Source organism: Staurois parvus, unplaced genomic scaffold (genome assembly GCF_062004578.1).
Source record: "Staurois parvus isolate SC_StPar_1 unplaced genomic scaffold, SC_StPar_1.0 ptg001363l, whole genome shotgun sequence".
Classification (NCBI taxonomy): Eukaryota; Metazoa; Chordata; class Amphibia; order Anura; family Ranidae; genus Staurois; species Staurois parvus.
In genome coordinates, this window is record NW_028319159.1 from 23,815 (window position 1) to 38,196 (window position 14,382).

At 42.5% G+C, this 14,382-nt stretch overlaps 1 protein-coding gene across 1 annotated transcript in view; it reads left to right on the top strand.

Annotated features, from left to right (window-relative positions):
* LOC149436388 (immunoglobulin superfamily DCC subclass member 3-like) overlaps window positions 1-10,485 on the top strand; it is a 29,199-nt gene extending 18,714 nt beyond the window's left edge. Inside the window, exon 4 of the mRNA XM_089661664.1 lies at window positions 5,010-10,485. Within this exon, the coding sequence (XP_089517790.1) occupies window positions 5,010-5,141 (132 nt within the window). The 3' untranslated portion in view covers window positions 5,142-10,485. The remainder of the gene's footprint in view (window positions 1-5,009) is intronic.
* Window positions 10,486-14,382: the final 3,897 nt, after the last annotated feature.

Sequence of the window (14,382 nt, forward strand, 5' to 3'; positions counted from 1 at the left end):
TTCGTTTTGTTTCTTTTTTTTTCTTTTTTACTCTCCACAGCCACTTTTTGTTATAGTATTTCCTATTGTTGGTTGTTTGGTTTTTCATACCAACAACTGAAAAATGCAGAATCAGATCGTCAAAGCTTGGGGACCGCCATCCCTAAATTTTATGGAAGCAAAACAGAGGATCATGGCAACCGTAATTCATGAAAAATGAACCTCCATACTAAATGAGTCACTCAAAATTCCTGAAAACAAGGTCTCCATTGTTAGATCACAACTGCATTCTTAAAGTGTTACTAAACCCCCAACAGTACAATCAGTCTGTAGATGCAGTAAAGCATGCTTGTTATACTCACTGTGGAACCTAAGGGGTTAATCCTCTGCATTGTGTAAAAAGGATGTTTGATCCTGTCTTCTCTGATCCTCCCCTTCTTCTACTGTCCCCAATCCATCTGCTGATAGAACAGAGCTTTGGGGGCATGCTGTACATGCTCAGTTTAGTGTGTATTGCTAGAGATTATTTTTCTTCCTGGGAGAGTGCATTTGATCAGCACATGGCCAATCAGCGCTGTCCAGACAGAGGTCAGGGGTTATGCAGCCTCATAGGAAAATTGGCTGAGAATGAAAACTCCTCCTACAAGCTTTAACCAGTGCTCTGCTGGACACTGATAGAAGTCACAAGACCGCTATATACTGCTGATGAGAAAAGATATTTAGCAGTTTATAGTTACTAAAATAATTGCATTTTCATGTTCTGTGTACTGTGGGAGACCAGATATAGTGAATGCAGGGTCCAGGGAGAGTGGATATAGTAAATGCAGGGTCCAGGGAGAGCGGATAAAGTGAATGCGGGGTCCAGGGAGACCAGATATAGTGAATGCAGGGTCCGGGGAGACCGGATATAGTGAATGCAGGGTCCGGGGGGACCAGATATAGTGAATGCAGGGTCCAGTGAGACCAGATATAGTGAATGCAGGGTCCGGGGAGAGCGGATATAGTGAATGCAGGGTCCAGGGAGAGCGGATAAAGTGAATGCAGGGTCCGGGTAGACCAGATATAGTGAATGCAGGGTCCAGGGAGACCAGATATAGTAAATGCAGGGTCCAGGGAGAGCGGATATAGTGAATGCAGGGTCCAGGGAGAGCGGATATAGTGAACGCAGGGTCCGGGGGACCGGATATAGTGAATACAGGGTCCAGGTAGACCAGATATAGTGAATGCAGGGTCCGGGGAGACTGGATATAGTGAATGCAGGGTCCTAGGAGAGCAGATATAGTGAATGCAGGGTCCTAGGAGAGCCCATATATAGTGAATGCAGGGTCCGGGGAGACCAGATATAGTGAATACAGGGTCCGGGGAGACCGGATATAGTGAATGCAGGGTCCGCGGAGACCAGATATAGTGAATGCATGGTCCGGGGAGACCAGATATAGTGAATGCAGGGTCCGGGGGACTGGATATAGTGAATGCAGGGTCCGCGGAGACCAGATATAGTGAATGCAGGGTCCGGGGAGACCAGATATAGTGAATGCAGGGTCCGGGGAGACCAGATATAGTGAATGCAGGGTCCGGGGGACCGGATATAGTGAATGCAGGGTCCAGGGAGACCAGATATAGTGAATGCAGGGTCCAGGGAGACCAGATATAGTGAATACAGGGTCCAGGTAGACCAGATATAGTAAATGCGGGGTCCGGGGGACTAGATATAGTGAATGTGGGGTCCTAGGAGAGCAGATATAGTGAATGCAGGGTCTGGGGAGACCGGATATAGTGAATGCAGGGTCCGGGGTTTAGTAACACTTTAACCTTTATCGGTTATTGCTCTCTCTCTCTGATATATGGAGTTAGAGTGCTTGCGTTGCCCAGTGGGATACCCGTTCCCCCACCCCTTTCCCTCTTCCTTACCCATATTTGAGACTCTTCTTTCTCTTGCCTTTTCTCGAATGACCTCTCCTTTCCGTGTAGGCAAGCCTTACCCATAAATTTAATTGTGTAATAACAGTTTTATGTTAAGCTACTGTTGCCAATGTATTGTTGCTACCTACTTTGATTATGGTGTGGGGTTATTTTTCATGCGTTGGGCTTGGCCCTCTAGTTCCAGTGAAGGGAGCTCTTAAGACATCGGCATACCAAGAGATTTTGGACAATTTCATGCTCCCAACTTTGTGGGAAGAGTTTGGGGATGGCCCCTTCCTGTTCCAACATGACTGCGCACCAATGCACAAAGCAAGGTCCATAAAGACATGGAGGAGCCAGTATGGGGTGGAGGAACTTGACTGGGCTGCACAGAGTCCTGACCTCAACCCCATAGAACACCTTTGGGATGAATTAGAGCGGAGACTGCGAGCCAGGCCTCCTCCCCCGACATCAGTGCCTGACCTCACAAATGCGCTTCTGGAAGAATGGTCCAACCTTCCCATAGACACCCTCCTAAACCTTGTGGACGGCCTTCCCAGAAGAGGTGAAGCTGTTACAGTTGCAAAGGGCGGAGCCAACTCAATATTGAACCCTACGGACTAAGACTGGGGGGCCATTAAAGTTCATGTGCGTGGGAAGGCCGGCCGACCAATACTTTTGGCAATATAGTATATTTAACCTTAATCCAATCCCCTCAGTACCACCAGATCCAGATGGACATTTGTTTAACAACCTTTAACTAAACCTGTGCTCCATTCATTTCATTGCTCAATTCCCAGGACAGTCACAGAAAAATTATGACATTTGGGAAGACCCAGTACATTTTGCCAGGTAATAGGTACAGTTGTGATCAAAAGTTTTCATATGATCACTCTCCTTAACCACCTCCCGTCCGGCCGTTGTATATAAGCGGCTGGACAGTGGCAGTGCAGGGTTGGGTGGCCATTTATAAATGGCCTCCCCACCCCCTGCTTGTGCGCGCTCCCTGGGAGCACGCAGCACCACGATCCGGTGCCCGCTGTGTCCTCCGGACACAGTGGAACACCGATCGCTGTACGGGACCTCTGTGTGAGGTCCCGATCGTGTGATCACTGATTGGCCAATCAGTGATCACATGCAGAGTAGTAAGCAAGATGTCACTTCTGACATTATTGCTTACTACGTGTGAAATCTGTGAATGGTCACATGGTACAGGGCTATTCACAACAGCCTTGTACCAGGTGACAAGCTGTGACCAATCACAGCTCACACAGTGTAAAAGCAATCAGTGTAATAAAAAAAAAAAATCTTCATCACCCCGCACAAGTAGTACAGTGTCACCAAGGTGACACTGTACTGCTAGGGTGACGGTATGTAAAACAAAAATAAAATAAATAATAATATAAAAAAAATAAAATAAAAATGTAATAAAAAAATGTTTAAAAATAATAATTTTTGGTTATAAACTAATTTGGGTTATTTTTTTTTTACTAAAAAGATAACGGAATAAATGTTGGCCAAGATTTAAATATAGATGAAATATTATTTATTTGCAAAATTTTATAAGAAAAACACTTTTTTTCAAAATTTTTGGATTTTTTATTTACATAGCAAAAAAATAAAAATCCCAGTGGTTAATAAATATCGCCAAAATAAAGCTTTATCTGTCTCAAAAAAATGCAAAAAAAATCATATGGGTACAGTGTTGCATGACCGCACAATTGTCATTCAAAGTGTGATAGCACTGAAAGCTGAAAATTGGCCTGGACAGGAAGGGGGTAAAAGTGTCCGGACTGGAAGGTGGGGAAAGTGTCCGGACTGGAAGGGGGTGAAAGTGTCTGGACTGGAAGTAGTTAAATAAAATACAGTTTTTTGGCATGATCAGCCATATTTTCAATATCAATGCCAAAATGTCATGATTTATGCAAACGTTTGATCACAACCTTACATAAATCTGTTAGCTGTACCAACAGTTGTGTGTAGGAGTGAGAGACTTTTAAAGAGGGTCTAGGACAGTGATGGTGAACCATTTTGAGCCCGAGTGCCCAAACTGCAACACAAATTTATCACTGACAGCACTGGGTGCGCACCCCTGGGGGCGCACAGGGGGTGTGTTCCATGAGGACGTCCATGGAAGCCTTCCCAGAACTAGACAACCGCACTGTAGCCTGCTTTCGGCTATAGCACGGTTGGGAAGCAGTTAATCTCACCTCTGCAGGGTCGGTATGGCTTCCAACCCACCAGCTCATTCCCATCCATACTGAGCATGTTGCCCCTGGCCCCGGAGTAGTGTGGGACCGTTTACTTTCATCCACGCTAGACACGTCACCACTGGCCCTAGAGCAGTGTGGGAGCTGCTTCCTGTCATCCACGTCCATCCCTGGGTATGTCACCCGTGACACCAGAGCCATGTGGGAGCCACTTCCTCTCATCCACGCCCATCCCCGGATACGTCACCCCTGACGCCAGAGACGTGTGGGAGCCGCTTCCTCTCGTCCACGCCCACCCTGGCCCCAGAGACATGTGGGAAATGTAGTTCAAAGGGGAGTGTGAACAAGATCTGGATGGCCAGTCAGTGTGTGCGGTCCGTGTGCGCTCATCTTCCTCTTCTTCCTGGCGTGCCATAGGTTCGCCATCACTGGTCTAGGACATCCTTTATGACTACCACTGTAAGAGCCTTATGTCTGAAATGTTTGTCAGGTTAGACCAGAGTTCCTCAAGCAGGGTTCCAAGGAACTCTAAGGTTCCTCCAGAGGTTACTAGGGGTTCCTTGAGCAATTAGCAATTTCCGCCTCTCAGGTAAGTTCTCACTGACACCATTGATCTTTTTACCTACAGTATCTGTAAGGGGGTAATTCTTCCCATTAGCCACAAGTGTTAGGAGCTTTCTTCTCAATGACCATCACATTAATGTACCATGAGTTGTAGATATAGTAATTTTTAGCAGAGGAACCCTAGGACTGGATAGATATTTCAGGGGTTCCCCTGTGTTGAAAAGGTTGAGAAAGTTTGGGTTAGACCATGTACGGGAGGCTCTGATTGGTTGATATGATAGCAAAGACAGACTGTCTTTCAATCAGGCATTGTATGTGAGGCTTTAGGGCACTAACCACTTTTCTCTCTTTCAGCAACAATCTGCTCCGTCTTGTCCTTTGGATGAAACCCTGGTGTCCACCATCACTCCAGATGAAATCAGCTTTACCGAAGAAGACCCTCCAGGGCACCTTACATCAAGCCTTACAGCCACAACCAAGGACTGAGCCTCCGATCTTTCTCTAAAGCTGGTCCTGAATCCTTGCTGCTCCTTACCAGCCTAGTCTGATGGAGCTTTTTTTTACACAATCTCAGGTCTCCATTTTTCCAAACCCTGTGATCCCTTTATATCCTTTTGATAGAATTTTGTACTTTTTTATTATTATATGTGAGAACGCGGCACTTATAGACTGTTACTCTCCAGAGACTGTGAGCAGCCGTCTCTTTTTTTTTTGTTCACTTTCACTACACAGAAATCGCCTGCTGGAAGCCCTCTGGCTGCAGGACCTACAGGTTTTGTAGAGAACTTACCTCTTTTCATGTCACTACCCACTGATAATTCTGATCTGCTCTTTTGTATTGTTGTGTCAGATGAATGTTGAGACTCCTGGGAATATCCCAGGGATGTCTGCTGCTTTTGTAGCCTGGTTGGACTTTTTAATATTTCATTTTTCGTAGTTTTCATTCATTTTTTTTGTTTTATATTTTGACTTGTTATGAGACGGATATAGACTGTAACAAGAGTCCGTATGCAGAGGTCATTCACCAAACCTACCTCAACCGGGATGAATGTTTTCAAGTGTGATCTGTCTATTATTCTTGATTCCTTCATACATGTCCAGCATGGGTATGTGCCCCGGCAGTGGATGTTTCTTATTTAGGTTTGTTTTTTTTGTTTTTTTTTAAATTTTGGGTATTTTAAGGGAAAACTATTGCATGAATCGCTCAGTCTGTCTAAGTGAGCCACCTAATGAGGAATGTGTGGTAGAAATGCCTGCCTAATGATTTAATTTATGGAATTTTTTTACCCTAGAGTTTTAATTTTTAAAATCAAGCCCTTACCCAAAACATTTCAGACCAAACCTCATTCTATCTGTTACAAGCATATCTACCATATCTTACTGCTTGTGCAAGTTCTATTGCCCAAGGAAAATTCTGAATATGTATAATACACTTTATGATATATGGGGGAGTTGGGGGGCACCAGCCTGCCATGTTGGTAAAAGCAAACAATATTTATTTTTCAAAAGGTAAATGAAAACCAGCCAGCTTTCAGTATGAAAACAAATAGAACAGTCTGTCAACACCAGGTATAATGCATAACTTCGGCTCACCGCCAGCAAAACCTTGTCCCATTACAGGGCTTAAAGTCCCCACCTGCTCCAGCGGCCCAAAGTAAGGTCACCACAGCTCAGAAGTACCTCGTTAGCCCAAACAGTACACAGCTCTTTCTCACAAGCGTTTCCTACTTCAGACCACACATCATGGACACCCGCTGACTGTTTCCTGCCCATTTCAGTCCTCTCATAGGCGGATTAACCCTTCCAGGACCACAGTACCTATAACCTGTACCTGTAATGGCCACAGCAGGGAGAATTGGGTGAGAGCATGTGGACTACTAAAGAACTGCTAGAAACATGACCAGAAAAGATAGAAAATCTCATCAAAGTGAGCCGTAATCCCACCTTTGACTACAGTCACCAGGACAGGCCTTTATTAGGTTTTTATCCCTGTCTGTCCACCACTGGAGAAATTTACTCCCACTTCCTATTCTAGAGACACAACCAGAAGTGAGAGGAAATCTCATCAAAGTAAGGGGTAATTCCACCTTAGACTGTAGTCTCCAGAGTTTTGTAATGAGTAAGGAAGGTTTTGAATCTTTATCAATTTGTTATCCCTGTCTGTCCCCATTGAGGAAATTTACCCTCACTTCTTATTCTAGAGACACAACCAGAAGTGAGAAGAAATCTTATCAAAGTGAGGGGCAATCCCACCTCCAATTGCAGTCCCCAGAACAGATTGGGATTTTTGTATTAAGGAGGGAAGATTTTTAATAATTTTTTATTGCTGTCTGTAACTCATTAATCAGAAATGAGTAGACATCTCATCAAAGTGAGTTGTAATCTCAGTCTCTAGAACAGATTGGGAGTTTTCTGTTCACGTTTTATACCGGTAACAATGGTAAAATTGAAGAGCACATCCCGCCAACAGGGACATGGACAGCAATACATACCTAAATCAGGTTCTAAACCTTATTAAAGTTCTATCCCTTATATGCCTACATTCTACCAAAAAATTGAGAAAACATTTTGGCTGAAGGAACAAGGATCCCACCACCAAAATCCTATTAAAAAGACATGGTGGTTCTCTAAAATAAATGCCACCATAAACAACATGGATCCCACCACCAAAATCTTATTAGAAAGATATGGTGGTCTTCTAAAATGAATGCCACCATAAAGAACATGGACGCCACCACCAAAATCTTATTAGAAAGATATGGTGGTCCTCTAAAATGAATGCCACCGTAAAGAACATGGATCCCACCACCAAAATCTTATTAGAAAGACATGGTAGTCCTCTAAAATAAATGCCACCATAAAGAACATGGATTCCACCACAAAAATCTTATTAGAAAGATATGGTGGTCCTCTAAAATGAATGCCACCGTAAAGAACATGGATCCCACCACCAAAATCTTATTAGAAAGACATGGTAGTCCTCTAAAATAAATGCCACCATAAAGAACATGGATTCCACCACCAAAATCTTATTAGAAAGATATGGTTGTCCTCTAAAATGAATACCACCAAAAAAAAACACGGATTCCACCACCAAAATCTTATTAGAAAGATATGGTGGTCCTCTAAAATGAGTACCACCATAAAGAACATGGATCCCACCACCAAAATTTCATTAGAAAGATATTGTTGTCCTCTAAAATGAATGCCACCATAAAGAACACGGATTCCACCACCGAAATCTTATTAGAAAGATATGGTGGTCCTCTAAAATTAATACCACCGTACCTAACATGGATTCCACCACCAAAATCTTATTAGAAAGTTATGGTGGTCCTCTAAAATGAATGCCACTGTAAAGAACATAGATCCCACCTCCAAAATCTTATTAGAAAAACATGGTGATCTTCTACAATAAATGCCTCCATAACAAACAAGGATCCCACTCCCAAAACTTTACTAGAAAGACATGGTGGTCCTCTAAAATAAATGCCACGTTAGAAACAATTTTTCTATCTGTTCTGTCTGAAACAGCACACAAGAAACTCGGGTCATTCCTTTTCTCCTTATGTGGCTCCTTAATAATAATAATGTTGTTTTGAGGTAACATTCCCTTCATTTCAATGATTTACTTTGAAGTCCAATGTGATGCACTTCCAAACTTTGAACACACAACTGCTACCTCATTTTTTAAGACTTGTTTTACTTCTTTTGCTTTTGTAGAAGTTGAGCTATGCGTATTGCTGATTTTTGTTTTTTCGTAAGTGTGTGAGAGGTGTAATGGAAGAGAATCATCATGGTGGTGACTATAATCTTTTCTCATCTTCTTTGTCTCTGGCACCAGTCTAAAGGGGAAGTATTGTCAATAGAATTTTGGTTAACATTATGTTTTAAAAAAGGGATTTCTTTCGTTGTAAATTACAATTAAGCCTTTTTCTCTCAAGCTGCTCATAAGCTGATGGTGGACACAGGCATCTCAAATTGAGTTTACCCCAACCACAAAGAACTCATTAAATTAGTAATGGAAAATAAAATAGCTCCTCCTTTGTTTCACTATTCATAATTATAGGATAGGTCCACCCAAAAAAGGGTCATTCAGGTTTGGGTAGATGCAGAAAGTCTTAATGAACCATCAATTTTTTATATCCTTCCAGAATTTCAGTGGTAAAATATTTACATTTAGAACAGTCTATCTACAGTGGCCATCATATTTTATACAACCTACTGTATGGAATTTATTTAATCCCAGGCCATAGCAAAATGGTCCTATCCATCCAATGTGAGGTGGCAAACTTGACTAAACATAAGGGGACCAGTAAACCTAATAGATGCAGCCACTGGGATTGTGTGTAAATCTTTGAAGCCAACTTTGAAAGCCATCCAGCAGCTGCACACACCCTGGTAACTGCCGCCACCCGCTTCCTGCACACCCCCACCATTTTTCCTTGGCTTCATGCACCCATTGGTGGACCTGGGACCAGTTTGGTGGGTTTCATTGGGAAAAAGGGAGGGAGATCAGAGAATGTCCATTCACTGGTCTCCCCTTCCTATTAATGACCCAGAGGGGTAAATCTATTTGTCCTGTCTGTGTACCACAAAAACTGATAGAGACAAGATATTAAAGACTCAAAAACATTGCAGTGCCTTTTTTTAATATTTACCTTGGAACACATCCCCAGCAGTCTAAGGAGTGATGTAATAAAATGTACATAATATATACTTCCTCTTCAAGGTTTCCAGTGCAAATGACAAAAGAAGACATTGGGGCTAATTTATTACAACATGAGCAAAGACAACCGGATCAGATGTGGAGCCATAATCCAGGGCGGCCAAAAAACGCAAAATCCAGTTGGCCGTTAGTGCCAATATTTCCACTTTCTTTGCTTGAGTTTCCATAAGTAAGCCATCCATCTGGGGGCCTCATGCGTAAAACCATTAAAAGGAAGAACGTTTCCTAAGGTAGCCAGTTAGATTCTCTTACTCATTCTCCCAGTGCAATTTGATTGGCTGCGATGGCCAACAAGAACTGTTCCTTTTTTATTGCATGAGCCCCCCGTCTGTTTTTTATGACGACAGTGGAGACAACTGGCTCTGAGGGCTGAATCATTCATGTGGTTTTATATATACAAGCTTTTACTGTAAAGACTTTTTTTTTAAAAACTTGATACTGTAATCTCATCGGATGGCAAAATGGGTTGAAAAAAAAAAAAAAAAAAAGACACAAATGTGAAAAGTGTGACAACACATCTCCGTGGACCTCCCTTACGGTGAAGGGATTATTGTACCTTTGTTGTGTCGGTGCTAATATTGTGGACAAGAGTTTATGTACATAAGGTACTTCTAAAGACTATGCTCACTTTCTTCATTTGCATGCAAAATACCCAGAATCCTAGTCTGCAGCAGAATGTTTGTGTGACATCTGTGTGAACCAATCCCTCTGTTTCTGCTGTGATTTGTGGGAAAGACATTATTATCATGTATTTTATATTATTCTAAGGGAAGTCTGTCCTTGGCCTGAGACCGGACTTTACCAACCTCGAAATGTGCACGTGCATTGAAGAGGATCTCAAATGGTGTCAATCAAGGCATCCATTGCCGTAGACTTCCAATTACCGTAGACTGGTAGAACAATGAGTTGTTTTAGAATTTTTGGTGTAAGTTACCTGCAGTGAGAACGTCTCTATGAAAAGACTCAACAGCGACCTACAATGTGTCCTCATTCTGTCACACATCACAGCAACCCTAATGTTCTTGTTAAAGCCCATATGATTACCCTGTTCTTTACGTAAAGAAATCTCTTTATAGATAAGGAATAAATTTACTGACTGGACCTGTTTTGCTCATTGGATTCATTTACCTGTTGAAAGCGAAACAAAACAATGTATCAGGGCCCACAGCTTTTTTTCCTTCTTCTATTTCTATTCTTACTTCAATTAAATTGTGTCTCCAGGCCAAGGGTCTCTAAACTTTTCATTACAAGGGCCACATTGTACGCTTTACAAATATTTGCAGACCAAAAAAATTCCCATCTAAGTCCACACTGTTGACCAAATCTGTAGATTATGAAATATACTATTTCTGTGATATGATTTGGTAAATGAAGAGTTCTTACCCAGAAGTGAAAAGGTTTAACACAACAACCAAAATGTATTGGTAAATAGGATGGAGGTCTAAACTAACACAAACAATCTACAGTGGGGCAAAAAAGTATTTAGTGAGCCACCAATTGTGCAAGTTCTCCCACTTACAAAGATGAGAGAGGCCTGTAATTGGCATCATAGGTAGACCTCAACTATGAGAGACAAAATGAGAAACAAAATCCAGACAATCACATTGGCTGATTTGGAAAAAATTTATTTGCATATTATGGTGGAAAATAAGTATTTGGTCAATATGAAAAGTTCATCTCAATACTTTGTTATAGATCCTTTGTTGGCAATGACAGAGGCCAGACGTTTCCTGGAAGTCTTCACAAGGTTGGCACACACTGTTGCTGGTATGTTGACCCATCCTCCATGCAGATCTCCTCTAGAGCAGTGATGTTTTGGGGCTGTCGCTGGGCAACACGGACTTTCAACTCCCTCCAAAGGTTTTCTATGGGGTTGAGATCTGGAGACTGGCTAGGCCACTCCAGGACCTTGAAATGCTTCTTACGAAGCCACTCCTTCGTTGCCCGGGCGGTATGTTTGGGATCATTGTCATGTTGGAAGACCCAGCCACGTTTCATCTTCAATGCCCTTGCTGATGGAAGGAGGTTTGCACTCAAAATCTCATGATACATGGCTCCATTCATTCTGTCCTGTACATGGATTAGTCATCCTGGTCCCTTTGCGGAGAAACAGCCCCAAAGCATGATGTTGCCACCCCCATGCTTCACAGTAGGTATGGTGTTCTTTGGATGCAACTCAGCATTCTCTCTCCTCCAAACATGACGAGTTGTGTTTCTACCAAACAGTTCTATTTTGGTTTCATCTGACCATATGACATTCTCCCAATCCTCTTCTGGATCATCCAAATGCTCTCTAGAAACTTCAGATGGGCCCCGGACATGTACTGGCTTAAGCAGGGGGACACGTCTGGCACTGCAGGATCTGAGTCCCTGGCAGCGTAGTGTGTTACTGATGGTAGCCTTTGTTATGTTGGGCCCAGCTCTCTGCAGATCATTCACTAGGTCCCCCCGTGTGGTCCTGGGATTTTTGCTCACCGTTCTTGTGATCATTTTGACCCCACGGGGTGAGATCTTGCGTGGAGCCCCAGATCGAGGGAGATTATCAGTGGTCTTGTATGTCTTCCATTTTCTAATTATTGCTCCCAAAGTTGATTTGTTCACACCAAGCTGCTTGCCTATTGCAGATTCAGTCTTCCCAGCCTGGTGCAGGTCTACAATTTTGTTTCTGGTGTCCTTCGACAGCTCTTTGGTCTTCACCATAGTGGAGTTTGGAGTGTGACTGTTTGAGGTTGTGGACAGGTGTCTTTTATACTGATAATAAGTTCAAACAGGTGCCATTGATACAGGTAATGAGTGCAGGACAGAGGAGCCTCTTAAAGAAGAAGGTACAGGTCTGTGAGAGCCAGAAATCTTGCTTGTTTGTAGGTGACCAAATACTTATTTTCCACCATAATTTGCAAATAAATTCTTTCCAGATCAGCCAATGTGATTGTCTGGATTTGTTTTCTCATTTTGTCTCTCATAGTTGAGGTCTACCTATGATGCCAATTACAGGCCTCTCTCATCTTTTTAAGTGGGAGAACTTGCACAATTGGTGGCTGACTAAATACTTTTTTGCCCCACTGTATCTAGTTACATAAAAGAAACAGTATTAGGAAAGCTCAAATGTATTACAAAATACAAACAGTGAGACAGCAAAGCCATAAGACAAACATTTAGATACAAGTGCAAGGGATATATTCCATAATTACCATGGAACTGGACGTAAAAATTCCATTCCAAAGAGAATCTCTCTCTCTCTCTCTCTCTCTCTCTCGTCCATAGTTATAGGCCTCTGCTCCATTAATATTCATGAAGTATCTCTGATTGGTTGGCCGGTCTATTCTCTGATACGATTGGATAACTTCCAATCCCCCGTATTTACCATACACCAACCCCCTTTAAGGCAAATCCTGGCACACCCTTTATGGAATTTAAGCATACCAGTTCCTGACCTTTTGCTGGGACAGAAGTATTCATGACCGGCCGGCCACCTTCATTGCATATCTAAATGAGGTATCCATTGAACTGCATATTTGGGAAGCCAACAGTTCTGTCTCATTGTTAGATAATCAAACTCTGGCACCAAAATGTCTGAAAGAAGATTCTCAGCAAAGACATCTGTTATACAGTAAAGAAGGTGTAATTACTAGAATATTCCCTTTGGCAGCTATGGTATCTATAGAAGAGGAATTTATTGAAAGACCTATTGCACATCCGCACTGATAAAGCTCTAACTGAAACATATTCTTAATACAATATTATTTACAGTGTTTAATGAAGATTTCACATAAACTCATCTAACAACACTTACATCACGGTCCCCATCAGAGTACACCTTTATATCAGAGTCCCCAATTACATCAGGATCCATATGCTGTCCTACTAACGGTTAGTCAACAGCTAGCTAAAAACAAACTGACAGAAGCAGCGTTGTGTTTCATTCCAAAACTGAATTTACTCCTGTCAATAGTTCTGTAAACGGCAATACGATCACATAAACTTGAGGTTACAATATGCTTTTATATATGTCTCTTACAAATGCATACAATGAACACAATTCTATACAGATAGGTCACCTACAAATTCACATATGCATAACAGTGCAATCAAGATATATCAACAAACAATGAATAGACTTACAAGCATATGTGTATCAAAGGGAAAAGGAGGAGACCTTCACTGGTGTGATCCTCTGGAAGCTAAAATGGCACTGCAGTGATTTGTGGATAATCTTTATCAAAAAACCACAAAGATTTTCCTGTTCTTGTTTGAAAGGAATAATAAAAAAAGGTGGCTCTGAGTGATTGATGGGACAGTAGGATCCCCATATGTGTCCCCTCCTTACATCAGGGACTCCATCAGAGTTCCTCTTTTATCAAAGTCCTCAGCAGAGCCACTCTTACATTAAGGGTCCCATCAGTCCCCTTTACATGAAAGTCCCCAACACAGCCCTTCTTTCCTCAGGGTCCCCATTAGAGTCCTCCTTACATCAGTGTTCCCACCAGAGTCTCCCCTTACATCAGGGTTCCAATCAGAGTTCTCCCTACATCTGAGTCCACCATTATGTCGGTCCACATCAGAGTCCTCTTTATTTCAGGGTCACCACTAGTGTCTCTGATTACATCAGGATCCCCATCAGTGTCCCCCCTTACATCAAGGACTCCATCAGAGTTCCCTTACATCAAAGTCTGCATCACATCCGCTCTTACATCAGTGATCCCATCAGAGTCTCCCTTACATCAAAGTCCCCATCAGAGTCCTGCTTACATAAGGGTCCCTAGCAGAGTACTCCTTACATCAGGATTCCCATCTGTGTCCCCCCTTACATCAGAGACTCCATTATAGTCCACCTTACATCAAAGTTCCCATCAGAGCCCTTCTTACAACCGAGTTCCCTTCAGAGTCCTCCTTACATCAGGATCCCCATCTGTGTCCCCCCTTACATCAGAGACTCCATTATAGTCCCCCTTACATCAAAGTTCCCAACAGAGCCCTTCTTACAACCGAGTTCCCTTC